Consider the following 26219-nt stretch of genomic DNA (forward strand, 5'->3'; position numbering starts at 1 on the left):
GCGATGGAAGTGTATGGTTACTGTCCTTGTGAGGAATATCATCAACCTCCCTGAGGAAAGAGGGATATAGCCTCAAGCTCAGCGTGTCTAGGGCTTTCTGAGAGTCACTAGTCAGTGAAATTACTCCTGCTTGCAAGTCAGGATTTGTTTCTGCTCACCAAACTTTGAGAGTCACAAACTTGCAGGAGGACTGGTTTCAGGCCAGCGCTCACCTCCTCTCAGGCCATTGGGAGAGCTGAAGTCTGGGCTGTGCTCAACTCAAGGAGTGCTGAGATGATTCCATGTGCCAGGCCTGTCTCTGGAGGCAGTTTTTTTGTTGAGCAGTGCTGCAGACTCAGCATGCACAGTTGGCTCAGGTTTGTGGCTAAATTAGTCCATCTCTATTGGCATGGGATGACAGGGCTCCGTAATATCTCATGGGTAGAAAAATTACCCTCCTGCACATCTGCAGCTGAGGCTTCTGCATGAAACTCTTCTGAGTGCAGCTCCCCAGCCTGCAGCAGCTATGACATACCCTCTAAATGAGCTGATCAGCTGGAGAGGGGCTGGCGGGGAGGCAGGAAAAGGCACTTACAGAGTCATTCAGGCGATGCTCGTGTCTGGACTGCAGGATCTGTATCAAAAACCAGTGCAAGAGAGCAGAGAGATCTCCCCCGCCAGTGGGGGGAAGAGAGATGTAGACACCCAGCAGATTTCCATTTTTGTCTTAGAGGGTGTGTTTTTGTGATTTCAGTGCTTAGGTTGTTATAAAGAGAGGGCTGGGGGAGAGAAACACAGCCTTAGGTGAAACTTAGTATAACACAGGCAGGCAACTGCAGTCATCAGTAGTTGAACCCCAGTCTTGAGGTAGTGTACTGCAGCACTCTCTAGGACACTCAGTACCAGTTGCTAACTGGTATTTATTTTCCCGAGAAGATCTCTGCTTCTCAAACACTGTATCATCAGCCTCTAGGCATCTCCCTTTCATTTCCCTCTGTCTACTTATTTGCTGTGATTGCAGGTGGTATCTTGGGTAACTCCCATGGAGCCAGGGCCTCAAAGACTTCTTTTCCTTTTGTAAAGAAGTAGGCTGCAAACACAGGGGGTAGGAGACCGGGGTGGCTACACCTCCTGAAGGAATAGACACCCTTTGTGTGCCGGCTCTGTGGGTTACACATCTCTGCCCCGCTCATATGAAAAACTGTTGAAAGGCTGCAGCCATCAGAGGGGTATTTTCCCTGCGTGCCGGAACAGCGAGGCAAATTTGAGCAGTGAGATGACAAGAAACCCACTAAAAGAAATAAAGAAAGGATTTCCTGCCTCGCAGACGCTAAAACCCCATTTTGGGAAGTGAGTGGCTGTGAAAGGCATGAGGCCATCCAAAGAATTGGGGCTGTGTGCTACCGGGCCCTCCGAGGGTTTGTCTGATGGAGGAGAAACAGCTCGTGCTTGCGTTAACCTGCTCCCAGAAGGTCTATCCCTTCCAGCCCCCTGAAACAGAGACCAGGCCAGAGATGAATATGAGTTTTCTCTGCCAGTTAATTTCCAGCACAGACTGCACGCAAAATCTTCATTTAAAACGTGTAAATGACAGCGAAAGAGCCACAAGGGAGCCAGATTTTAAGAGACCAATTTGCTGCCTGGCTTTTAATGACTGTACACCACGGTGAGCTCTGTGCCGCTTCACTGCTGAGCGTGCTCAAGGAGAGGATGAAAGAATGGACAGACAGAAGGCAGGGGCTCAGCAGAGCCTGCATGTCACCCTGGAGGATAAAATATTGTATGTTATGCTCAGAAAAACTGGGAGAGGTGGCCCTCCCTTGCTCCTGAAGAACAGAAGGAGGCTTTGTTTCCCAGACGCATGGCTGGGAGCTGCCCTACGGCACGTTTTGGGGAGACTGCTCCCTGCCAAAGGGGGATTGTCTGTCTGTCTGGTGCCCTGTGCCTGGTGGGACACGGAGATGATGGGAAGTTCTGCTTCACTAGAGGGCCTCAGCAGATTAGTTCCTCTGAGCACCCTTGGCAGGTTGTACCCCCAAATCTGGCCCCAAATGTTCCACTCTTGCAGTGCAGCCTGCCTGCCTGGGGTGTTTCTCCCTGCTGCCCTTCGCTTGTTTCTTGCAGAGCCCTCAGCTGCCAGCTCTTGTTTCCAGATGTTTCCTCCGCTTCTCACCCTGCCTGGCTGCTCTCCTCAAAATATCGGGGTCCAAATACCCACTGCCGGTGCCTCAGGGCTGCCCCAGGATCTGCGTGGGGGACGCGACCGCCCGTTTGTACCGTGCCATAAAGTGCTCTCGGCTGCCTGGAGGAAAGGAAGACGCGGGCTGGTGTGAGCCCAGCCTCTGCTTTACAATCTCTTTCCTGCCACTATAAATAACCTCGGCGAGAGTCACTTCAAAGGGAAGGGCTGGCGGCGGAGAGGTGGTTTAGGGACCGAGCGGGACAGGGGCGTCCCACTGCCCGATCCCACCCCGGCGCTTTGCATAAATAAATAAATCATGCAGCAAGGGAGAGGTGGAGAGAGAGGGCGAGCAGAGGAGGTTACTTTGGGAAGCCGCGCAGCTCGCTCATCCCAGCCCCGTAGTTCGGAGGGAGTGTGTCATGTTACAGGGGAGCCACGATCAGCCAGAGCACAACGTCGCCGCAGCAGCTGAGAATTACCTCTCTCTAATGGGGACTTTCATGTGCGAGCTCCTGGCCATTCTGCGAAGGAACTGAAACTGACAGCTTAGAAAGAAAAACCTACCAGAGAACCGAAAGACTGAAATACAGGAGGAAAAAAAAAAAATCTTGATCAGATTATTTTTTTCCCCCTCGCACTCTTTGCTGCAGTTGGATCCCTTTTTTCTGCACCCCTTTTATGTGTGTGTGGTTTGTTTTTATTTTTTAAAGACACCCCCCCATCCACTTTTGTCATTATTGCTGTCACTTGTGATTTGCTGCCACTGGGATTCCCTTCGACGTTCTTTTTCTATGCCTTCTGGATTGTGCGTCTTGGAGTAGGAGCGAAGCTTTATTTATTCTATTTATTTATTTATTGTTTCTCAGGACAGGGAGGGAATGTTGGAGGAGAAGAGCTGGAAAGGCGTCGACGAAGCAGCTTTTGACAGGGGGTGTGTGGCTCCCCCCAGGACCGGCGATGGGGAGAGATGCTGCCGCCTCCCTCTCCTGCTGGGCTCGGGGCTGCCCGGCGTGTCCCTGCTCTCTCTGGTGCTGAGCCTCCTGCTGTACTTTCGGACCTCTGATCTGCAGTCCCGGGTGTCCCACTTGGAAGCGGACAGACCCACACAGCTCCCTGCCTGGCTCTCAGCAGACCAAATGGAGACAGCTATTTTGGGAAGAGTTGACCAACTGCTCAATGAGGTCAGTGTTCTTTCGTTTTGCATGTATAGTTTGCAGTATTATAGGTTTTAGGCATATGCATGCTTGCACAGTCACGTTATCCATTTTTTCCCCCTTCCTTAAAAATGTATCTCTGCACGAGTGATGCTGCTGCTAGGTTGAATTCCCTGTTCCTTCAGGTCCCTCCCACCTCTCAAACTTGCTTGGCGTTTACTTCTCTCTTCTCAGCCCACGCTGTAGCTGGAGCCTGCACTTTGCAAAGAGGAAAACCTCAACCCTGATCCTGCTGGGGAGGCAAAAACCTCCAACCCTTCTCTTCAGGAGTCTTTCATGCTGAAAGAGTTAGAATTAGAGGTTAAACCTGGCGATTCAGCCTGGGTTTGAGCCCCGGAAAGGGGACAGGCGTGGCATGTCACAGCCAGCATGGCTATGGGAAGAGGTAATTGCAAGCACACCAATGTTGTGATGGGCTGGTGCTGCTGCTGTACCAGTCCTGACCCCTTCCACAGCTCCTGGCTCAGGAAAAGTGAGACACAGTGGTGTTGCCAGGATGGTTTCTGGTGCTGCCAGGGTATCAATGCAGAGCATATGTCTGTGTTATTCTCACTTGAGTCCCATCCAAACTCCACTGGACCCTGTGGGCTCTCCTCTGGTGATGGGGGAATGCTGCTACTGGCTTCAGCAGGTCAAAAAAGAGGGCTCAAAAGAGCGGATTATTGTTGCTGACACCTTTTTTTTACTTTGCTGTGTTGATGCTGCTGAGGGCTGTCTGTGTTCCTCTACTCTGGCTGCGATGAGTATTCCTTGCCTTGTTGGGCTTTGAAGTGGTGTTGACATGTGTCAGGGAGCAGATGGTGGCTCATGTCTCTGAACTCTCCAGACAGGTCCCTACTGACCTGTTCCCACAGCTCTCGGAGAGGCTTGGGGGTGAAATTCAGGGCTGGAGCCATTTCCACCCACCTTTCCTTCTCTCTGTTTACTCTAGCTTTGGCTTGAGTCATGCTGGAGAGATCCCTGGGGCTAGCCCAAAAACTGTTTGTAGCTGAAAAAAAAACTCTTTTGGGCTGCTATTGCCAGATGAGGTGAGGAATGGGATGACCAGAGTGCTGACTTGGGCAGTGCTGCCTGGGACCGGGGGTGACCTGGACCCCCTCCTGCTTTCTAGGAGCAGTGAAAGTCCGTGGTGAGGAGTTTAAACCTACAGCTGACAGGCTCCGCTTCTGTTTATGGGTCTTGTGAGAGCAGTCCCTGGATCTGCTGGGCTGTGCAGCCAAAAGCTGTGGACCTTGAGGTAGCAAACACCACAGGAGCTGAAGGATATGGTTTTGAGTTGCCTCTTTGGATGAGGAATAAGGGAAATACAGGGTCCTTGGGGCAATATCCTACTTTAAAAAGGGGTTTGGGGAGGTAGAAACATGGCAAGTGATTGGATCTGTGCCCTGTGGTTGCACGCTCGTGCAGGGACTCCTTCCCTGCCACCAGGCAGGGATAGTGCAGCATTCCCTCTGTTGCTGCTGGCATGAGTCTGCTGGGAAGTCGAAGTTTATCTCTGCCGAGATTTGAGAAGTGCCTCCCGGGAATGGTGCCTGGGGCCGGATGGCCCTGTGTCCTGCTGGCTCTGCTGGCAGCGACACCTTTACACCTTTTTATAGCTCGGCTTAGCGAGGAAACGGGGGTCTCATGATGCCCGTGTGCCCAGCAGCACCCCTGTTTCCTGAGCAGCCCCTCCTGTGCTCATGGGGGTGGCCACAGTCCCAGCTGCAGCCAGTGCAGGGAGCAGCTGTAGGACAGGAACGACTGCTTGAGGGGCCAGCACTTCCCCCTGAGTACCACCAGGGTTGGCAGCTCCATCCTGGACCACAGCTTCAAAAAGATCTTTGAGAAAAGTGCTTGAGACTGTGGAGGAGGAAGGACACCTGGCCCACGTCTCCTGTCCCTTTATACCTGTGAAAGTCTGGTGCCCGTGGGGGAGGAGGGCTCTGTCCCCCAGGGAGGACACCCTTGCCAACTGTGCTGCTCACTTCTGCTAAGCATCTAAACCTCAGACCTCCACACTCAGCCAGAGGCACTGGCATGGACCAAGCAGCTCGAGGTCCGGGGCACGGGGCTGCTGGTGGACAGATGGTGGGGTGCCATATGACGCTTTTGATTAGGAAAGAAAAATCCTTCCGGTCCTCCTTTTCATTTTGTCTGAAGCGGGGCCCAGGACTGACTGGTGAGGGGCAAGGATGGAGAAAAACAAGGTAGATAAAGGGAACAGGGAAAGGATGGGAGAAAAAAAAGTTAGGAAAGCAAAATAAGTTGTGCTGACCATGAGTAGGAGAGAGGGGCTGCAGATGGGTTTGCTGTGATGGACGTGAAAGTGGGATATTCATCTCCCCCTGCTCAGACCCTCACCGTTTCCTGGTGTTTCAACCTTAATGGGTTTCACAGCTGCCAGCTCAGTGTTATCCATCACAAAATAAAACAGCAAAGCTTTAAAGGAACCCCAGCTTTAGAAAAAGCTGATCAGAGGTGGGGAGGGAAGGCACAGCACAGGAGCACGTTTCTAGCTCTGGTGGCTGTGAAGGTGAGCTGGAGGGATGTGAGGGCTGATAGAGGAGCTCTGAGGTTGTGCTCAAAATGTGTTCTGCTCTGAGCTGGAGTGTGTAATGCCCTCCAGACTGGGCCATGAGTGTGCCCGGGTGTTGCCAAGGGTCTGCAAGGGACACCATACAGATGGCACTGAGAAGGCCAAATTGCCAAAGTCCTTTTAGAGGCCTTTCTTCTAGACACGCAAAAATAAAGCAAAGTGGCGGGGAGAGGAGCTGGGGTGGTTTGCTTAAGATGTTAATTTTAAGGCAGCTGGTGGGGATGTTTTCTCCATCTTGCAGCCTGGTTTTCGAGCACTGTGGCAGAGTTTCCATCTCAGCTCAGGAGGAGCGAGGAGAGGGCGAGCGATGCTTTCCCAGAAGCAGCCTGACCAGTGCTTCATTTGCTACTGTGTAAACCTCTGCCTGGTGTGGGCGAATGCCACAAGGGAATTTTCTACCAGACTCAAATTGACTAGGTTTTCTTGTAAAAACATCTGTGCAGAATGGGCCAGAAGCAGGTAGTACAGGGAGAACTTTAACTCCATGTAGGAATTCGAATTCCTCTGCATTTATGAGACATCATAAAATCATACAAAGGCGCACAAATAAACTCACTACTGGCATTTGCAAGAGAGGCAAAGCTTTCCAAAGAAGAAAACAAGGTCCTTTCTCATGCTGGGTAGCACTTGGTGCTACTTCACTTGCCAAAAACTCATCAGGGTGGAGAATGGGATGGATTCAGTGCTGTTGCTAGGAAAAAGAAATCCCAGAATTTGTAGAGATAGAAATGTGTATGTGTGATGCAGCAGCAGGTAATCTTGTGCACCCTGGGGGAAGATCAGCTGCCCCTTAGCCTTCTCAGGGGCTTGTGTTGAAGGTGTTTGTTGTGGTCTCAGTGACTCTTAAGGGATTCAGGAATGTGCCTGATTGGGGAGGGAGCACTGATCCTCACTGCTTTCCCAATAGTCTCATTTCCCTGGAACTCTTTCCTTACTTATGCAAGCAAAGGAGGGACACCAGAAAACTCTTTCCCTCCTGACTTGAAGCATTTCCTCCCCCTCATTTTATTCTGTATCTCAAAGCCCACTGCTTTGTTTCCTAGGGTCTGCAAACTTGCTCTAAGCATCCCTTGCCTACATCTTTAGCTTAGTATTTTTTGCCCCACAATCAGGGGATCTATTTTTTTCTTTCAACTTCTGTGGTAGCTAAGTTGCATTTCATTTCAGCTGCTTGCAGTCCCTGTAACTAGGTGGTGTTATTTCCAAGCTTTTTGCTCCACCTGGGAGGACTCACTGCTCTCTTTTGCTTTGTGCCACATGGTCCCATGATCCCAGGAGCTGGGCCTTTAAGAAAAAACGGGGAAATTGGAGGTAAAACAATAAGAGTTAACAAAACCACCCACCCCTGAAATCCTCCTGATGGTTGTAATAGATTATCTATTTAAAATGTGTTTCTCTTAGCTGTTGGAGATAGCGGTGGGAAATGATTTCACCTCCCCGGGTGACTGCAAACAACTGGGAATGCTAAAGAGCTATTAATCTGCCCCCTTTGAAGAGGTGCCCTCCCTCTTGCCTAATCTCAAGTGCCCATCCAAAACAGACAGGCACTCGCAAGGTTTAGGACACCACAGCCACGATCCTTTAATGTCAGGAGTGGCCTTGCTGTCGCTGCTCAGTCCACCCATGTCAGCCCTGTCCTGTCACACTTGCGGTGCGTTAACAAAACCCATGGGAAAAGCCCGTGCTGACTTTACTGCCCGTTCCCAGCGGGTGTTTCAGCATGGCCCTCCTGGCCTTGCCCTCTTGCAGACGGGATTTGCCTTTTCCTCCCTCTCAGCAATGTGCCACGGCTCCTGAAATCCTCAGAGGTGCAGGCAGGGGCGATCAGCTGTGGCTCCGGCGCTGGCAAAGGCTTTTTTCAGCCACTTGCCGTGGTGTAGGGGGAAGAGGCAGCTGTTATGTCACTGGATAACGTGACAGACGAGAGCAGGCTCTGCTGACAAAGCAATCCCCTCTATAGGAAGTGTTTTCAACCTTTCTGGAAGGCAGCATGTTGCTGCTCTTGATGTTACAAGCTCCAGGTATCCTGCAGGTGAAAAAAATCCCCCAGATCCCAGGAAGGAGATTCCAAAGACTAGATTCCCAGAGCCGATCTTCTTTTTAAATTTTGCTTACAGAAGCCAACCTTGCCCTAAAATTGAATGCTTTTCTATTGCCTAGGAATGAAAGTTCTCTTGGAAATTACATTTTTAGAGGGAAGTACATTTGGTTTGCTCTCCTGAACAAAACCAGCTTCTTGTGTTGAACCAGGCAATATTTTGCACAGTGGAAACGAGGGAAGCAGAAAAGGCTGGGGGGTTTGTTTTGTTTTGCCATCTCCACCCAAAGTTGAACTGAGGTCTCCAAGAGCCAAGGATTTTTTCTGTGGCAGTGTTTGTTTAATAGACTGTGCAGGAGAATGAACACCAGGCGTTCCTAAATTCTTGGTAGGTTTTGCCTCCTGCTAAAGGGGAGCAGTCCCTTGGCACCACTGCCCTTTGTACTCCCCAGGGAAGTGCAGAGCTCTTGGGCTTGAGGGAGACATGAGGGATGGGGAGGATGTCCAGCTGCTGGTAAGTGTGCCATGGCTGCATGCTCGTGGTGCGCAGGGCTGTGCTCCAGCCTGCCCAGCAGCACCCACACCTCCCTCCCCAGGGGCCCCCGTCCTTGAGAAGGCTATTTCAGTAGTCCCAGGTCTTTCCCCTACCTTGACCCTGCAGATAAAGCCTCAGGGATATGTTATCAGCCCTGTTCCGTTCCCAGTCATGCTGAAGTCCTGCTGGGTCATCACTTCCCTGTCCAGTTATGCTGCTCCTCTCTTTGTAAGCCTGCACAGCAACCCAGCCAAGGCTTCTTGCAGCACAGCCTAACTCGGCCATCCCCCCTTATAGCCCCTCCACTTGGTGAGGCAGGGATCTTTTCCATGTTTCCTTGCAGATTTGTGTCCTGTAAAGGCCCCTGTTGCATGCAGGGTGTTTGGACCCTTGTTGGCTAGGAAATGGCTTTCTGCTCCTGCCATTGCAAGCCACCATCCCTTCCTTGTCTGAGCCTGATTCCAAACATGGGAGCACCACCCAAATGTGGCAGTCTGGTGGTGGAGACATTTTGGTTGGCACATGTGTAGATGGGAATGGGGCTGTGTGTGTCCCTATACCAGTGTGAGTATCCAAATAAAGGCTCTGCTGTCCTACTTGTGCCCACGTTTGACCACTAGCAGTTAGAAGCCAGGCAGTGCTGCAGAGCAGAGCTGTGCCATCCGGGGTGGCAGCAGGATGGGAACGTGCCCAAATGCAGAAATTCACAGAATATCTGTGCTTTTCACTGAGAAGGTAAACAGCGATGAAATGCTCTGTGGGAACTGGCAATTTTCCTTGCCTAAAACCCTCTCCCTCACCCTGCTATCAAATCAACTTGCTATCAAAACATTTCCATCTACCATGCAAAATAAAGCTCTGAAAATATTTAATTTCTAGTCAGCCACAACAAGTGTTACTCTTTTGACTTGCAGTGAGGAAGCCAATCCTTTCAAAGTGAAAAAGTGGAAATGTTCCAGCCAATTCTGCCTTCCTTCATCCCAGGCGGAAACAAGCTGATTGACTTTTATCCTCTCTAAAAGAATTTTTCCCCAAAATGATGCCTTCTTGCAGGAAGATGCTCAAGTACTTTTGAAAATAAAGCAATTTTTATACGATCCTGGGCATGGGCTGCAGTTGTGTCCTATATAAGGCTATTTCTTTTGAAATACTGGCCCACTTGTGAAGTAGTTCAAAAAATAGGAAGGCTCAACTGGGATGGGAAGTTGGGCTTGGAGGTTAGGAGGGAAGAGAGTGACTCCAGAGCTTAGGAACCCCAGCAGCTCAGTGGTCTCAAATCATTAACCAAGTGTGGTTCGCAGGCATTAATGAGTAACCTATTTGGATTAATTTGCATTTTCTTCACTAAATTACGGTTATTTTGTAAAGTCTGGGAGGGGTGGTGAGGATGCTACCCCTGAAGCACATTTTTTCTCAGGACATGGGTTAATTTTGTTGATGTTCCCTGTAAGGGAAGAAGCAGTGACCTCAGGTGGACTTTATTTGCCCTTCAAGAGATACACAGATGGGCCCAGAGAGCAGGAGACTCACACGCTGGCACCATTAGAAATCCAAACTCATATGTGAAATGAACATTCTGACAAAATTCCACCTTATGGAAGCTCTTGATAGGCTTTCTTTTGTTTTGCCCTTGAGGGAAAAATTAAGTTGCACAGCATCTGAAGATTTCAGGGGATGCTGTTGCTGTTTTCAGTTCATCTTCAGCCACAATCTTGCAGTGGGACCCTTCTGTCCATCCAGGTGTCTCCAAGAGCATCAGGAATGTGCTGCAGGGTAGAAGAGGACCTGCTTCAGATCTTCATTTTCTGCCCACAGAGTGGGTCTTCTGAGAAATGCGGCTTTGTCACGAGGACACAGTCACCAATTTATTTGCCACTGCCGGCTCTTGGTTTTGTAATGCCTGTCAGGAGGACCACATTTGGAGGCCATTACGAAACTCCCTCAGCCTGCTTTCAATCAAACCCTGCATTTCTAGTTAAGGGCTATGAACTTCATTGCCTTTCTTCGTTCCCAAACTGTTCTGCCCTGTCTCTCCCATCTCTACTTGGGCAACGTCCCCTCCCAGTTCCACTTTTTCAAGAATTTGAGGCTTTGGTTTCAATGGTATAAATTAATCCTTTTTCTGTTTTTCCTCTCTTGGCAGAAATTAAAGTTCCACTTGCCAAGACATCGAGAAGTTCGAGACACATACCAGCGGTGCAACTGCCCGGCAGGTAGGGATCTGGGACAGCTGGCACTGTGGAAAGTGACAAAACCTTTTCTGTCTACATTTCATTGAAGGGTGTTTTAATGCAGTCTCCTGTGTGAATGCAAAGTTACATGTACTTACAGGAAATTGGTATGGAGATGTGGGCAACAAGTCTGGTACATGTGACAATAGGTGCGTACATGTGACAGGAACAATGGGAAAAGGGACGGACATCCAGGTGGATGTCCACATAGCCATAAGAGGAGGACACATCTGGAAGGCCAATGTTCCCACTGATTTTAGATATCAGTTTTGAAGTGGGCAAAGAGGCTCTTGGGAAGTGCATCTTTCTTGCCTGATTTTGGAAGGTTTGAGACATGTAGGCTAGATCCAACACCAAAGCGGAATTTTGGTGAGCCAAAATGCCTCTAGGGTGAGAAGATTTGAATTCCTTGGTGTTCTACAACTATCCGAGGCATGTCACAGAATTAACAGCCTTCTGCTAGAAGCAGCCATTTGAGGGGCTTGAATGAAGTGGTCACTTGAGGTCCAACTCATCTAACATACAGAAATATTATGGGATTGCCTAATTGCATTATGGTTTTAATCATGTTAATATCAAAAGGCTCTTTGAGACACATCTTCTGAAGTGGTTTCAATACAATAAGTGACAAATTGCTATGGAAAAAAACTTTGTGAATGGCATTTCATTCCACCAGTATGAATCATTCAGCCTTCCTCATTGTCTTTTGATGCGTTTGACTAGAAAAAAAATATAGAGAAGTGCCAGCTACCCATCACATCCAAAGTTGAAGTTCTGGGAGAATTTGAATCTGTATGTTCAATCTGGGTGACTGAAACTCGTTTTGCAAAGAAGGTGGCAGGGCAAGTTATGTCTGGATGAGCACGTGAAAGTAGCATTTCCATTTTCAGTTGTTTCCCCTTTGGCTCTCCTTCATGTCCAGTGTGACAGTATCTGGCAGTGTGCTTAACAAAGGGTATTTAAATGTGGCCAACAGTTGGGATAAGGGTGGATAAAATTACAAAGGGGTTGTCTTTGCTGTAGGTAAGGTCTCAAAATCTTTGTATTTAGACACAGTCTCTTGCCAGACTACAAGAAATTTGCAGCACAGCAGCTTGTAAAAGCAAGAGTTAAATCTCTGCAGGTTTGTGGTGGAAAAGAACTAAAATCCAGGATCCAGAACTGTAGAACATTGGAAAAAGCCTGATTTGAGTAGTCCAGATCAGGAGTGTTGGACTTTATTTTTAGCACCAGAAAGAAACAACAGGTAGAAATTTTGGTTTAAATTTAAAAGATGGTACAAATGAAATGTTTTCTAAGTGTTGTTTCTCAAAAGAACAGATCAAAACTGAGTTCAACTCATTTTAAATACCAACATTTTCCCTTCAATGGGAACACAAATCTCAGCCGTCCTCCATTTTTAAGTTCTTGCCTGGGCTTGACAAATAAATGCTATAAAACCACAGGAGTGAATGTCCTCCTGGTGTTTCTGGGCCAGCTTGAAGAAGGAAACTTTGAACTTGAGTGTAGAGCAGATAAAAAAGATATTAGTTCCTTTTTGAGGCCGTCTGAATGTCACTCCTACACCATTTGTGTGATAGATGAATCGCTCAGGTATTACAAAGTTGAGATCGTAACACTTGGTGACAGATACCCACACCCCTTGGGAAGCTTTGGCAGCAATCTGTGCTGGATTTCTCATAAATCTTGGGTGCCCATTCATTCCATTAAGCTCACAGTATTGCTGAATAACAGCTTTGATTCAGGAGGACAATAATAATAAATGTCTCCTAAGGATTGAGGCTTCCTTTTTACCTGTCAGACTTGCTTGTCTTTGTCAAATACTCTATGGATGCAGAAACTCTATATAAAATTCTCCCCCAACCATCAGCTAATCTATTGAGGGAAATGAAACCGTGGTCTAAAGCTGATGTTGTGGCAGGTGGGGTTTTGATTGGCTTGGAGCAGTATAGAAAGAAAGGCACCTTCAGCCAGCTGTTGTCTCCTCTTAGATCCTTTCCTCCAGGGTATTTCCCTTTGGTCTCCAGGCTGGTGCAATGCAGGCCACCTGACCACGTTTCAGCGTGGTCTCTCTTCCAGCACAAGACCTTGGGAATCTTTTGCCTCTATGCATTTTTTCCCTGGTGTTTCAAACGCCCCAAGGAGCAGACAAGATGACTTCTGCGGGAGACCAAGGTATTCAGAAGCGTCAAGATGTTGCAAGACTTGGCGCATGCCTCTTGCTTCTCACTGGCCCACTTCACTGCCTATAAACACATCATGCTCCTCAGCAAAATAAATGTTTATCAGAAGTGACATTTGAGTTCATCCCTGTCTGTGAGCCAGGTCCCTGCATGGCAGAGAAGGGGAAAAGGAAGACAAGTTCATTTGCTGACCTGTTCAGTGCGGATGTGGAGGTCCAGGGCAGTGTCACCCATTGCCATAGAAGAGCTTCTGAACAGATGGGATTGTAAATGGAAATGGTTTGGAAAAGCTGGGAATAGGAGAAAAAGAAGATTGTGAAGTGTGTGACTGTGCTGTGGCTATCTGAGAGTGTGTGATAAGGATTCTAAAAATAACATGGTCAGGAAAACAGCACAGCTGTATTTACAGCAAATGATAAGGACATACAAATTTCATTTGACTGGAAAGTGGCTACTTCAGATCACTCGGGCTGGGTGTAACTACCTGTGAGACGTTGCTCCTTGGCATTGTGTTTTTTGAGTTTAGAGGTCACAGTGGGCTTCTCCAGCAGTGTCTTGGTTGGGGGGACACAGCCCTCAAGTTTAACATATCTGGGTAATTAATGACTTTGTTCCCTTCAATAGATAACTTCTGTCATTCCTTCTGTCCCCATTTACTGCTGTATAGATCTGGGACAACTTTGTACAGTTTCAATGGGAGCAGTGACTTGCACCCAGCTGTTCTGCATCCCCAGACCCTGTGCTGGGATGGGGCCAAGTGTGGGCAGGGAGCTCAGCACAGGTTTTGGTCTGAGGCTGTTGAATGCATGGATGTGACTTGGGGAATTTTTCTGGGACTGAGCAGATGCTTTTCCATATGGTGTGTGGATGTGGTCAGGAGCTACCTGAGGCTGGAGGATCCTCTTACAGCCAACTGACCTCCCTTAATTTCCTCCATGTAGTAAAAAAATGCTGCAAGGGGAAAGCATTTTGTTTCAGGTTGACAGGGCAAAAAATCTAAGCTTTCCTGGTCTAATCTTGATCCAGTTGCAGATCCAGACTGTGTCTGCCTGGGCAGCCTCAAACGGCCAGGGATTACACCGCAATCCTTTCCCACAGCTTTCCTGGTGGAGGTGGGCGCTTGTTTATTTTGTATATTGTGACTCTCTTTATTAGACCTTTCCCATCTTCCTCTCCTCAGCTCTGATTTTCACAGTCCCCACGTGGCTGTTTTTCACTGTGCTGGCTCTCTGCTCTGGTCTTCAATATCCCTTTAAAAAAAGAAAAAAAAAAAGGCTGGCTGCTTTCCCTCTGCCTCCACAGTGCTTGTTTTGGTCCGGTTTCTCCTTGGTCAGGTTGGAAGCCTGCGGTGCTGGAGGCGGTCAGCCATGCAAGCAGGGAAGCAGCTCAGAGGGATGCTGAATGACTTTTCCATCCCTCCCTGTGGCAGCACTCGGGCAGAGGAGGGACCTGGGCTGCAGGAGGAGGCAGCTCCCAGGCACTGGCACTGGCAGTCAGAGGAAGGTTGCACAGCTCTGCCACAAACCAATGTACCTTCTTTGTTACAGGGGCTTGGAGGATGGTGTGGGGCAACAGCAAGAATTTTGGCGGTGGCCAAGAACTGAGCTTTTCTCTGGAATGTCTTTGAGGCTTTGCAGAGGAATGTCCCCTGGGCATTTCTTCTCATACAAAATTTCACCCACATTTCCTATCCTGCCCCACCATGGGGCACAGAGAAGGCTGCTTGGCCACCCTTCAGCTGTGATTGACTTACAGAAATACCAGCAGGAGATACTGCAACTCAAAATTGTTGTTGCTTCTTCTTGCAGGGAAGCTTGCAGGAGCCAAGGTGCAGCCATGGCCCCAACTGCACCCAGGAGACGTGTGCCACTTGGTGCACACACACAGTCCAGGCATTCTGCTTTCCTTCTTGGCTACACCCGTCCTCTGCTGTCCAGACCCCTTGACACACTGGCAGCTGCTGGACGAGGTCAGCAAGAAACAGTGTAGGGCTGCAGTGGGGTGTTGGCTTCCACCCAGGACGTGACACCCAGAGCCAGCGGGGCCAGCTGATGAGAAGTGGATTTCCCACATCCCAACATGTGCCTGTTCCCACAGACACGTGCAGAGGAAGGAAAAAGTGCTGGGAAACGCAGCAGATGAGGTGTTGGTGGGGATGGTTGGAGCAAGGGGAGACTCCTGAGCAGTGTGGGCTGAGCCTTGGCCCTGCAGGATGTTATATCCAAGTGGATGCATCCGTTTCTAACTTGGGATTTGTATCTTCTCCCCAGACATCTCTGTGGAGATGAGCCAAAAAGGGGGACAGTGCCCAAGTCCTGCCTTCTCCCCACATCCCAGCTGGGGTGCTCCTTCTCTTGCCAGGTTGTTTTCATGGCTTTTATATTTCTCGCTGTCAGGTTTAACGTGATCCTTTTTCAGCTTGCTGGGGCTGCTTGGACAGATCACAGAATCATAGACAGGTTTGGGTTAGAAGGGGGCTTAAAAGATTATCTAGTTCCACTCCTCTGCCATAGACAGGGTCACCTTCTGTTAGACCTGTCCAACCTGACCTTGAACGCTTCCAGGGATGGGGCAGCCCCAGCTTCTCTGGGCAACCTGTGCCAGTGTGTTAATGCTGCTCCAGGGCTCCCATGAGATTAAAAACATGTGCCCCGAGAGGTGAAGGAGGTGCTTGGGATCCCTGGTGTGGGGTGAGGGTGTGGAAAGGTCAACTCCAGCTATTTAAACACCAGCAGCCACAAGCCGTGTCAGCGGCCCTGGCTCAGAGCCATGAGGAGGATGAGGTGGGAGGGTGCAATGGAACACCCTTGGCCCCATGGCCTTACTGTCAGGAGGTGCATTGAACTGGTTGAAATGCTTTGGTTTTGTATTTCACCCCTTTTGAGGACAGTAAGTCAGCGTGGCTTTCTATGCTGACTGTGCAAAAGGTGTTTTCCGCTTTGGAACTGCCTCAACGCAGCTTTTTGACAAGCGCTGACAAAAAACTGGAAAAGAGGACTTCTGTCTCAAGAAGTTGCTCCTTGCCAAAAGCTTTGGGCTCTCTGAATTATGTTTTTCCTTGGAAGGACTAAGCCCTCGTGGCAGGGGTGACCAGAGAGCCGGGATGTGGAGGGAGCAGTGCCTGGGCTGCTGCGATGGGCGTCCGGCAGCGCTGCAGCCACGGCAGCGCATTGCCATGTCAGAAAATGGGGTTCTCTGGCATGCCACCCCCCTTGCCCATCTGGATGAAAAATTGCGGTATAATCATTGCTCAAATACTACCCTCTTTTTTTTCCCCTGGTAATTCTATTATTCCCTGAAATTTAAATATATTCCCCCATCCACATTTTTGGGCCCTCCAGAGTATATACACACTTCAGCCTGGAAAGTTGCTCATGCGCCTTGGACTGCTGGCTGTATTTTGGGTTGGGGTTTGTTTGGTTTAGACATACTGTTGTTTCATTTGTTTTGAAGATGCAAACCACACAATGAATTCCATGGATTCTGTGAGCAGTTATGAATAAATGGGGATGAACAATTCAGGAAAAAAAACCAAACAAATAGTTTGTTTGGTCACTTAACTCTCTTTCTCTGAACGTGTAGGCTGCTGTGCTCTTAACTGGAGCAGCTTGAGGATTCACCCCAACCTTGGGTTTTGTCACCTGTATGTTGCCACATCCATGGCTGAGGGACAGGAAGAGGGAGAAAGGATGTTCCTTAAACCTCTAAGCATCAGCTCATCCGGCTTAGTCTGCTTTTGGGATTTAAACTGACTTTATTAAGGAGTATTTAATTGATTTAAATTAAGTTGCAGTTGTTGCCTGAATGCAGACTAGGAGGGCCTGTGTAAGCCATTAATAAGTTTGTGAGTGTGGCCTGTGCTGCAAAACGGTTGGAGGGCTCAAAGCATCCCTGTGGCGCTACCATGCAATAGAGTTAGGATGGCAAACACCTTGGCCTTTCCCTCTTTATCCAAAATATGCTTAGAGACAGCCAGAGCATTGAAAAGGGAAGGTGCCTGGAACAATGGTGCTCTGAAAGAGGGTGGCCTGTTTATTTACACCCATCTACTTGTTCAGATAATTCCCCCTTTGTCGTGTTCGGGCCTGCATCCTGTAAACCCCAGGGCTCCTCTCTCTGTTTTTTATATGTCTTCTTATTTTAAGCTTTTTATTTTTGGCTTTTAAAAAATTTTTAACTGGATGGAAGGTGGGAAGAATCTCCTTCAAAAACATGCAATTGCTATGGGACATTTTCTCTGAAGGCTGAGGTCTGCCCAAAGGTGAAAACAGGTGAACATTTATATTCAGGTGTGCATGAGTCCTGGTGACACAAGCATTAACTTTAATGGTGCTTGTATATTGTGGCCCAGATGCTATATCCTAGCTCTTGGTTGTTTGAGACAGCCATTCCCCATGCAAAACCAGGACAAACTAACCTATTTCTCAGGCAAAGGTATGGTGCAGAGAGAGACACTCAGGATTAAAGGCATGGGAAGGAGATTTTGGAGCAGATACTTGCCACGAAGTGCCCCGGCCAAAACACAGATTGGGGCAGGAGAAAAGCGTTGTGCCCGTGCTGATTTTTATCAGGCAGTGGTCCCGGTGTGCCCTTTACTGTCCGTGTCTCAGTGCAATCCAGTGGCACAGGGCACCCCACGTGCAGGCTAAGGCCCGACAGGTTTCCTGTGGGGCACCGTGGCGCACGTTGAGGGCTGCAGCAGGGAGCTTCTGCATGTTTGACGGCTTTGCGTACAGATGTTTGGTAGAAGTGTTTACACCATTGCGTGCCTGTGCTTACAATGTATATGGTACATATGGGCATAAATCAGCGCCTTGACAAAGCAAGGCAAAACCATCCCAGCTGGCTGAGGAAACCCGAAGAGCACATTGCGCTGCTACTGTACGCGACGGCTTTGATTCGGCACGAGCGTGCTACCGGGGCGGAGGATTTTCCCCAGGCCCGGGCTGTGTGCACATGGCCGGGCTGGTTTGCGTCAGCCGCTGACGCACGTCCGGGCCCCGCGACGCGGGTCTCGCGTGTGCTGCCCATGCCGGCAGCTCTGCGGCGGCCGGAGGAATGAGGGTGAGCCGTACCGGCCGCCAGGCTCCACGGCGGGCACGGCGCCCGGTGGCGGCCGAGCCCCTTGCGCAAAGCGTGGGCGCCCGCCAGCCGCCGAGGAGCGCTGAAAATACCCGCGATGGGCCAAGGGAGATGTTGCAGGCGCCAAGCGGCTCGGTCCGAAGCTGTTTGCGAGGGGACTTCATTTGGTGCGGGTGTTAGCTGCTGCCATGCGCCTGAGGGCCGTGGGGAGGTAAAAAGCGGGTTGTTGCTGGCCTGGCCAGTGGCAGGATGGCTCGGTTTGGTGTCCCAGTGGTGGGGCAGAGAGGGGTTTTACAGTGGGACGCAGAGGCCCGTGAGGAGCCGTCCTCTCCAAGGTTTCTGCTTTCAGTGTGGTGATACCCGATTCCCTGTTGGCTTTTCCGGGCATCTGCCTACACCTTTGCCCTATGGGGACCAAGGACCAGGCTGATCCACCAGTGCCCGAGGGTGTCCCAGGACGCAGATCAACAGGAAGAGGGGACGGGCGGCTTTCCTTCCCCCGGATCACCTTTCAGCCCTTGTGCCAGGCTGGGGCGCAGGTACGCTGATGGGACAGGGGCAATTCAGCCTTTAAAAGGGAGAGGTTGCATCATGCGGGGCTGGGCGGGCCTTGGGAGGCAGAAACCTCATCTGTTAAACATATACCGCCCCCCCTCCGCCCGGGAACATTCAATCCTCTCTTTGATGGACGTCCAAGAAAATACTTCTTCCACATCCTAAACTTGTTAGCACCAGTTAATCATCTTAACCTTCTTCCCCTCCGAACACACACTCCAATGAGTTTCCCATCGCTGGCAGCTGTTAAAGACGCAGCGAAGCTTTTTGCGCCAGCCTTCGCAGGCGAGCGCACGGCCACTAATTATTAAACTTCCCGGCTGTCGCCCAGGTGGGACAGCAGCAACCCACACCTTGTGCTGGAGCCCCTTCGAAGTGACTGTCCGATGAGTCACTCTGAGGGTGGATGCACTTGATGCAGCTCTCCCCTTCTAGGAGCTGTACCAGGTCTGTGTCCCTCTGTGCACGGCCTCTTTGACATTATGAGTGCTTTGTGAAGCAGAAGCCCTGGAAAATTCTTGTTTGCATTCGAGTGATGCTCCAGCATCCCAGATGAACACTGCAGAATGTCAGCAGCATGACAGTCACAGGGGCTGGAGAGATGTGCTCACGTGTGGGGTCTGTGCCACACACCTGGTGAGAGGAGTGGGCTGTGACATGACACCTGGAAGCTGGGCACCTGCCCTTTATTGCATCTGGCTGTTTCTCCCCTTTCCAATCTGGAAAGCCCCTCGTTGCCCATTGTGTGTCTTTGGCTTTCCTCTCAAAACAAGGTTGTGTTTCAGACAGAAGGAAGGTGACAGCCTGATGTATCCATCCCCTCTGCAGTGCCCAGGGCTCTGGTGGGGCAGTGATGTGCCCTTCGATGGTATCTACCTCTTGCACATAAGGGACTGGGTGGCAGCCTGCTGGCATGGGCTCCCTGGGCCAATTCAACCCCTCTCTCCCCAAACCAGCGCTGGGATGATTCCTGTTCTGCTTGCCCATCCTGTTCTAGCCTGGCTGCTGAGGCTCAGTGTCTGTTTCTTACTCGTGCAGTGTCTTGGGTGAGCAGCATCACAGACAGGCTGAGCAAGCAGGCGGTAATTAAATCAGCTTATTCCCTGGAGGGGCAGCTGATTAACAGCACATGGGGGGCTGAGGCACACACGGGCAGTATCAATCCATCGCTTGCCTCACTCCTCTCCCTTAGGATGTCTGTTTTTTTCTTTTTGCTTTTTTTTTTTTTCTCCTTTCTTTCAAAGAGAAAATGAAGATTATATCAGCTGAACTGGAATCTAAACTGACAGAGCTTTGTGCGAGGGACTTGTTTATTATGATTTGGTGTTGCTCCGGGCAGCGTGTCCGCCTCGCTGGGGACCACCCAGCTGTCCCATCCACGCCAGGCTATCCATGCTGGGCGGCTCAGCCGGCAGCAGGTAGAGGACCTTTGGGGAGGGCTCTTCCAGAGGCTGAACCTGGTACTGGAATGTGGCACTGGGTGGATGCAGCCAGATCCTGGTGGCTGCTCTTTTCTTGTCCTTGTCATCTGCTGCTGTCCAGGGAGGAGATGTTGCTGGAGGCAACAGCAGCTGCTGGGAGTTGCGTGTTGGCCTCATCCCTAACGGAGCTGAAGAACACAATGGGCTGGGATTTTTTTTAATCCTTTTTTTTGTTTATGTTTTAAATATTAGCTCCTTATTAGAGCAATTTTGGCAGCAAAGAGGGAGTAGTTATGTCTCCCAAAATGGCAGTCCTTGCCTACAGATTAACTTCCCATTAGACCCTACGATATACAAGTGCCACATGTGTGACAGAGGGGTTGAAACCCCAAAAGCACCCACAGAGCTTAGAGGTCTGTGGCACTTCCCTGGTCACAGCGAGGGAGCCATGTGTCAGCCCTCTGCTCAACAGGGAGCAGTGTACCTGGCTCTGACCCCTCTGAAACCCAGGAAGAAGCTGTGTTATTGTGAGGCTCTTTGCCACCCCCGGTGCAACGTGATTTAATCTGGGTTTAAAAACAAAAGGAGAGGAGAGAGGAAAATAAATGTGTGTTTTTCTGAAAGGTGTAGCCTTCTGTTTGTTGGTTTACCCTCAATTCATGTGTGTGGTGATCTCTTGCTTATGGATGACCTGAGTGCTTATAGAAAATGCTTATTTTCTGGGGAAACAGGTGGAGATGGGAGTTATCAGGTGTGGTTGTGAATATTTCTGTCTCTGGGTTCCAAAGCCATCCTGGGTAGATCCCCATGCTCTGCTATTGCATTAGAGTGTATCTTAATAGGCAGGGTCCTGGAGTTTCTTGGGACAGTGATGGGAAGTGGCTCTCAGGCCCTTCAGGAAGGGAAGCTACAAAAATGTGACTCTTGGCTCGAGGGCTGGCGTGGGGCATGCGCTGCGTGGTTTGGCATGCATTCAGCCATTCCCCCCTCCTCCACATGGGTTTTTCTACGTGCCTTTCCCATGCAGCAAACTGTTGCAGATCTTGGTTCTCATTCCTCCTCTTTGCTCTCTTCTTTTCTAGAACAGTGAGGGTTTCCTGTTTTGACAGAATTTGCCTCTTTAGCAGTGGTTGAGGAGCCTCAATCTTTTTTTTTTTTTACCAGGTGTACCACGCGGCCCATGTACTTTGGAGAAACTTCTCTCTGAATATAACGCCCTTTTGCCCTCGTGCCCTTAGAGCCTTTCCTTTTGTCTGGCAGGAAGAGCTTCAGAGTAACTGATGTCTAAACTTGCTTGGTTTTCCTCCAAGTAATTTTTCCTCTGCTCTGGGAAGAAGGGAAAGTATTTCTTGTCCATTTTCTTTGTGTTCTCTTTTCATTTTGAGATTATAATGGGATCTCTCACTACCTTAAAACCACCTGTATGCCTAAATAAGAAAAAATCTTGCCCTCTCAAGCAAGATGGAGGTCCTGACAGAATTTAGCAAACTTAGTGAGGCAAATTTGCCGTGTTGGGAAGATGAGAGCATACAGGTGCCTTCCAGACCATGCTCGGCGGGAGGCAGCAGTTGGTTGGGGTTCCTTCTTTGCCTTTCCGCTCGGATGGCTCCCTCCATAGTGTGTGCTGTGCATCTGGTGCTGGCACTGGAGGCAGCAGGGAAGGGATCTGCACGCACAGTTCATTCTAGGTAAGGGAAGCCGTGAGTCCTTTATCCCTGTAAGCCAGTGCAGGTTGTCTCCATATGTGCATGCTGCCCCAGCCTGGCTCCCACTGGGCATGGGGTAGCCAAGCCAAGCTCTGCAGCTTGAGATGTGCTAAAAAGCATCAGCTAGAGTTGGCTGAATGAATACTCTCCTCTTCTGCTCCATAAAACACGCTGAACAAACCCACTTAGGCTCATAAACCCCATCACATTTTTCCTTTTGAAAGGACTAGCATCAGCCCCACTCTCCTCCACATGCTCTGTTTGGAAACAAGGCGACACATCAGGAAGAGCCTGAAGGAAGAATTTATGGTGTCTCTAATTAGTCAGTTTGTTCCATCCTTGAAGAAGAGGATAACGAGCGACAGGGATGCATTGCTGGCCTCTGGAGGAAGAGCACTGTGGCTAGGCTCATGTCCAACTGCTGATAGGGTAATTAGTGGTAACTGGGAGCTATCAATCATCTGGGGTGGAAAAATGTCTGGGCTAAAGGAAAGACCCTCCCAAACATTTTCATAACTCAAAAGGGTGTGAGACAGGGTCTGGAAGGGAGTACTGGCAGTCCGTGAGGTATTTGAGGAAGGAGTCTATTAAAAGATAAATTGAACACAATGGTCTTTTGTTCATCCCTGGGTAGGTGACAGAATTTGCTGTTATAAAAGTTGCAAAGTATTTTGGAAGGAGGAAGGAAGAAGAAAAGAGTTAGCAGATGGAAAAGAGAGAAGAATAACAAAAATTAAGGGGGAGAAAAAAGTAACAGTACGCTAGTTATTACAATCAGCTGCTAATTGCAAAAATTATATAGGATTAAAATGAATTATGCAATTTGTCAAATGAATAAAGTGTGCCGTTTGCATTTGAAGTGCACGAGCAGGAATTTATTCAAATAATTATTAGCTGTAGCAAGGTCCAACTTTCTACTTTTCCCAGACAACCACATTATGAGAGAGATTGTAATTTTCAGCAGGAAGTAAGAATGCCATGGATTTTGGGTTTTGCTTTACCCAGCCATGATTTACTTTGGCCATTTTTTCCTTGTGGTTCCTTCCTAATTCTGCAACTCTCTGAGGAACAGAGCTTGTGCAGGGCCTGGCCGAGTGCTGAAGAAGTCAACTCCTTGGTGCAGAAACAAGAGACTCCTCTTGAACAACAGCTGTAACTTTCAAACTGTTTTGGATCTCTCCAGAGCTTTCAGATGCCACTTTGTTATTCCTGGCGTGGAAGAGGATGTGCTAGGGGATGTAGGGTGGGAGTTCCAGAGAGATTATCAAACATCTGCCAGAGGGTAGGGTTTGTTGGAGTGGTACCTTATTGAATTGGCATGTGCATCTCCACACTAAGAGTTGTGAGGTGCTTCTGGTGTTCAGATGTTTGAGGTGGGTTTCAAAAACACAGAAGGAGCTGGGGAATTGGTGTAGTGCCTCAGGAGAGCAGGAACTAGGGAAGAAGTTGAGAAAACTCAGCAGCCTGACAGAGAAACTGTTGAAGGCACGAGTTGAAGTTGTCTTGGTGCAAAGGACCACAGAAAGAGATCAGCTAAAGAAAATCACTAAGTCCTCAGCAAGGTGAAATTCTAGACAGGAGGAAAGTAAAGCTGGAAGGCTTTAAAATGAATGGGTATGCAGGATGAAAATCTGAGAGCCTAGGATGAGATGGGACTGCCAAAGACACCAAGAAAAGGCTGAAATTGTTCTTTGTGGGTGAGCAGGAGACCTTCCTCCTCAAACGCAAATGCCAGTCACACCCGACAGCGAGGACATCAGCTTCTTAAAGAAGAGAGCCTTTGAGGGCTCGTGGAGAACAAGTGACATGTCAGAACATAAGGGCAAGGCAGAGGTGGTGACAGGGAGGAACTCATTTTCCCTCTGTGAGTAAGACCCTGCGGATAAGGTAAATGGACACCATGTCTTCTGCCTTCACCAAGTCGTCTGCCATTGACTCATGCAGTGAGCTGGAGAGGCGCTTGCTGTTTGAGAATTACATTTCAAGAGGCAAAAAGGCCACTGAGGGGGAGCAATGAGAGCAACCAGAGGTCCAGAAAACATGGCCTCTGCGGAGAGACTGGAAGAATTAGGTTTTGTTTAGTCTAAAGACAAGAGAAGACTGAGAAACGGGACTGCAGACATCAAATACATGAGGTAACCGCAAAAAGTAGAAAAATAAAAAAATCTCTTCTTTGAATTTGCTGTGCATCAGAGGTCATTGACTGACTTAAACAACAACACTGGAAATTTTGGGTAGTATCTAAGAAAGATAATAAATATGGCCTTATGAATCAGGGCTTGGGTATTGCCTGGACTGGATCGCTAGGGAAGCATGTGGTGTTGCTATCCCCAGAGGACAGCAACAGGTTAGAGAAATATTTGCCCAAATGGGCTAGGTACAGACTTTTTATTCCTTTGGTTGCTTTGAAGATCTTCCCTCCTCAGTTTCGTGTCACTCTCATTTCACAGGAATCCTTTAATCTCTGTTTGGTTTGCTCAGGGGAGGCAGAAGGGGAAGAGAAAGGGGGATAGTCAAGAGCAGCGGTTTTGGGCTGGTGGTTTGCTGGAGCCTGGGGGCTCTTTGGCAGAAGGTGGTGGAGTGGAATGAGCCTGCCACCATAAGGTTTCCATTTACCATCCAGGGGTCTGCACCACTACTGGAAAACCTTGGGGGGGCCTTCAAGTATGAAATCCCACTGGGTGAGCTGACCCTGGGAGTCCTTCCCAGCCTGGATTTCTCTGCTTTCTGTGGTGCTAAGTGCTTCAGCATGGCAGAGACAAAGGTGATTGTTTGCTGCTTGGGAAGAGCTTGCTGACCCATGGATGCCTGCCCAAAAGGAGCATTGTGCTGCCCAGCATTGGCCATCCCACCATCTCTCCCCTGGCAGTGCCAGAGGTGCTCTGTTTATCCTGGGTGCAGCCAGCACTGTGTGGGCCATCTGCTCTTGACCCTTTCCTGCCCTTTGTTTTTTGCAAGTGGGTCTCCCAAATGTTTGTCAGAATATTTCTGCTTGTCTATTGTTGAGCACTTTAATTTGCCTAACGGGCCGGCTGTGGTTATGCCAAAGGCCCCACTTACCCTTATTAGATTCTTTTGGCTCTCGAGGCTGACTGGCTCCTGTTGTCCTTATTTTGAAACAAGCAGAGGTGTTTGGAGATGTGCTTGGGATCTGTGATTAAACTCCACTATCAGACCCCCTCTTTTATTTTTGAGACTAATGCTTAATCATGTTAATTTTTCAGTGAGACTTCACCTTGATCATAGTAGCATCCTTTGCACTTTTTTTGGTGTTGTGCTTGTGGCCTTCTGCTTGACTTGGTCTGGTGGTGGTGATGTGCTGGGATGCTCAGAGTGCCTGAGCCGTGACTTTTATCCTCAACAGCTGCTGCTATTAACTGCTGGCTCTCAGTGATGTCATGGGTTTGATTTTGGGGGCAAGCTTGAATGACTGGCATAACCTGGTGCCTCAGCTTAGCATTGGTCGGATTTTTTGGCAGTGAAATCCTGATGGTCGTTTCACTGTCCAACATTTCTGCAATCCTTTGAAGAACCTCTTGCCACTCTGCAAGGGTGTAGCCTAGAAAGGAATGTTTTAGGGATGGAGGAGCCTGGCCTTTTGCAAGGGCCTTCTGCTCTCTGGAGTGAGTTATCCACACAGATTGTCTGCCACTGCTGACAAAACCTGAAGCAAAATTACTGGAGGTTGTGCTTTGGGTAGTCTGTGTTTAAAATTTTTCTTATTGTTTTCAAGATTTTTTTGTCTTTAATTCCACCTACAGCTAATAATAATGAATTATGGCAAGGCACATGGCATTTTTTGCCTTGTCATTTGAAGTTACCTGAGTTAATGTTCCTTCTGCCTCCGCTTGTATCACTTGTCCGCTGATGGAGGTAGGGAAGTTGGCTCTAGAAGAGTGTGAGTACTCTGGATCTATTGTGAGAAAACTGCAGCATGGTCTATGTTTGAAATAGGCCAAACCCATTGTTTGTGCTCCATGCACCCAGCTGGGGTATGCCTGCTCTGAAATGGGGTTAGTCTGCCCTCAATGCCCATGGAGCCATGAATTAGGGGTTCCATGCCACCCTGGGTAGGGTCATGCTCAGGCCGCTGGTATTTCAATCAGCATTTCATAACTAATTGCCTGGCCACAGCTATCTTGTTATCAATTAACGTAGCCCTGAATGTCAGGAAGTAACTGTATCTCTCTAACTCCCTAAGGCTGGCTTCTGGGTCTGTGAAATGGCTGGATTTCCTCACAGGGATGGATTACATGTTTACATCTCTGCTGCTGCCAGAGTGTGTAGTGAGGATGACCCAAGTAAGCAACAATAATGTCTTCCATGTTCCCTCTTTCTCCTCCTTGTCTTATGTATGCTATACAGGAGGGAAAAAAAACCCCTTGAGTCTGAGCTCTTGGAGCAGGCTGGAAGATACACTCATTGCAGGCACTATACTGCCTGAATCCAAGAAGTTAGAGGGGAAAAAATAAGCTACAGCATTTGGGAACCTTTTGAGAATGGACACTTTTCCAG

The 26219-nt window shown here is 49.0% G+C and overlaps 1 protein-coding gene across 1 annotated transcript in view; it reads left to right on the plus strand.

Annotated features, from left to right (window-relative positions):
• The first annotated feature begins 2534 nt into the window (after positions 1-2534).
• The window catches only part of COL13A1 (collagen type XIII alpha 1 chain), a 94258-nt gene continuing 70573 nt past the window's right edge, over positions 2535-26219 (plus strand). The window contains exons 1-3 of the mRNA XM_041427238.1: positions 2535-2841; positions 3028-3342; positions 10670-10739. Coding sequence (XP_041283172.1) covers positions 3040-3342; positions 10670-10739 — 373 coding nt within the window. The 5' untranslated portion in view covers positions 2535-2841; positions 3028-3039. The remainder of the gene's footprint in view (positions 2842-3027; positions 3343-10669; positions 10740-26219) is intronic.

Source organism: Onychostruthus taczanowskii, unplaced genomic scaffold, assembly GCF_017590055.1.
Source record: "Onychostruthus taczanowskii isolate IOZ18803 unplaced genomic scaffold, ASM1759005v1 scaffold98, whole genome shotgun sequence".
Taxonomy (NCBI): Eukaryota; Metazoa; Chordata; class Aves; order Passeriformes; family Passeridae; genus Onychostruthus; species Onychostruthus taczanowskii.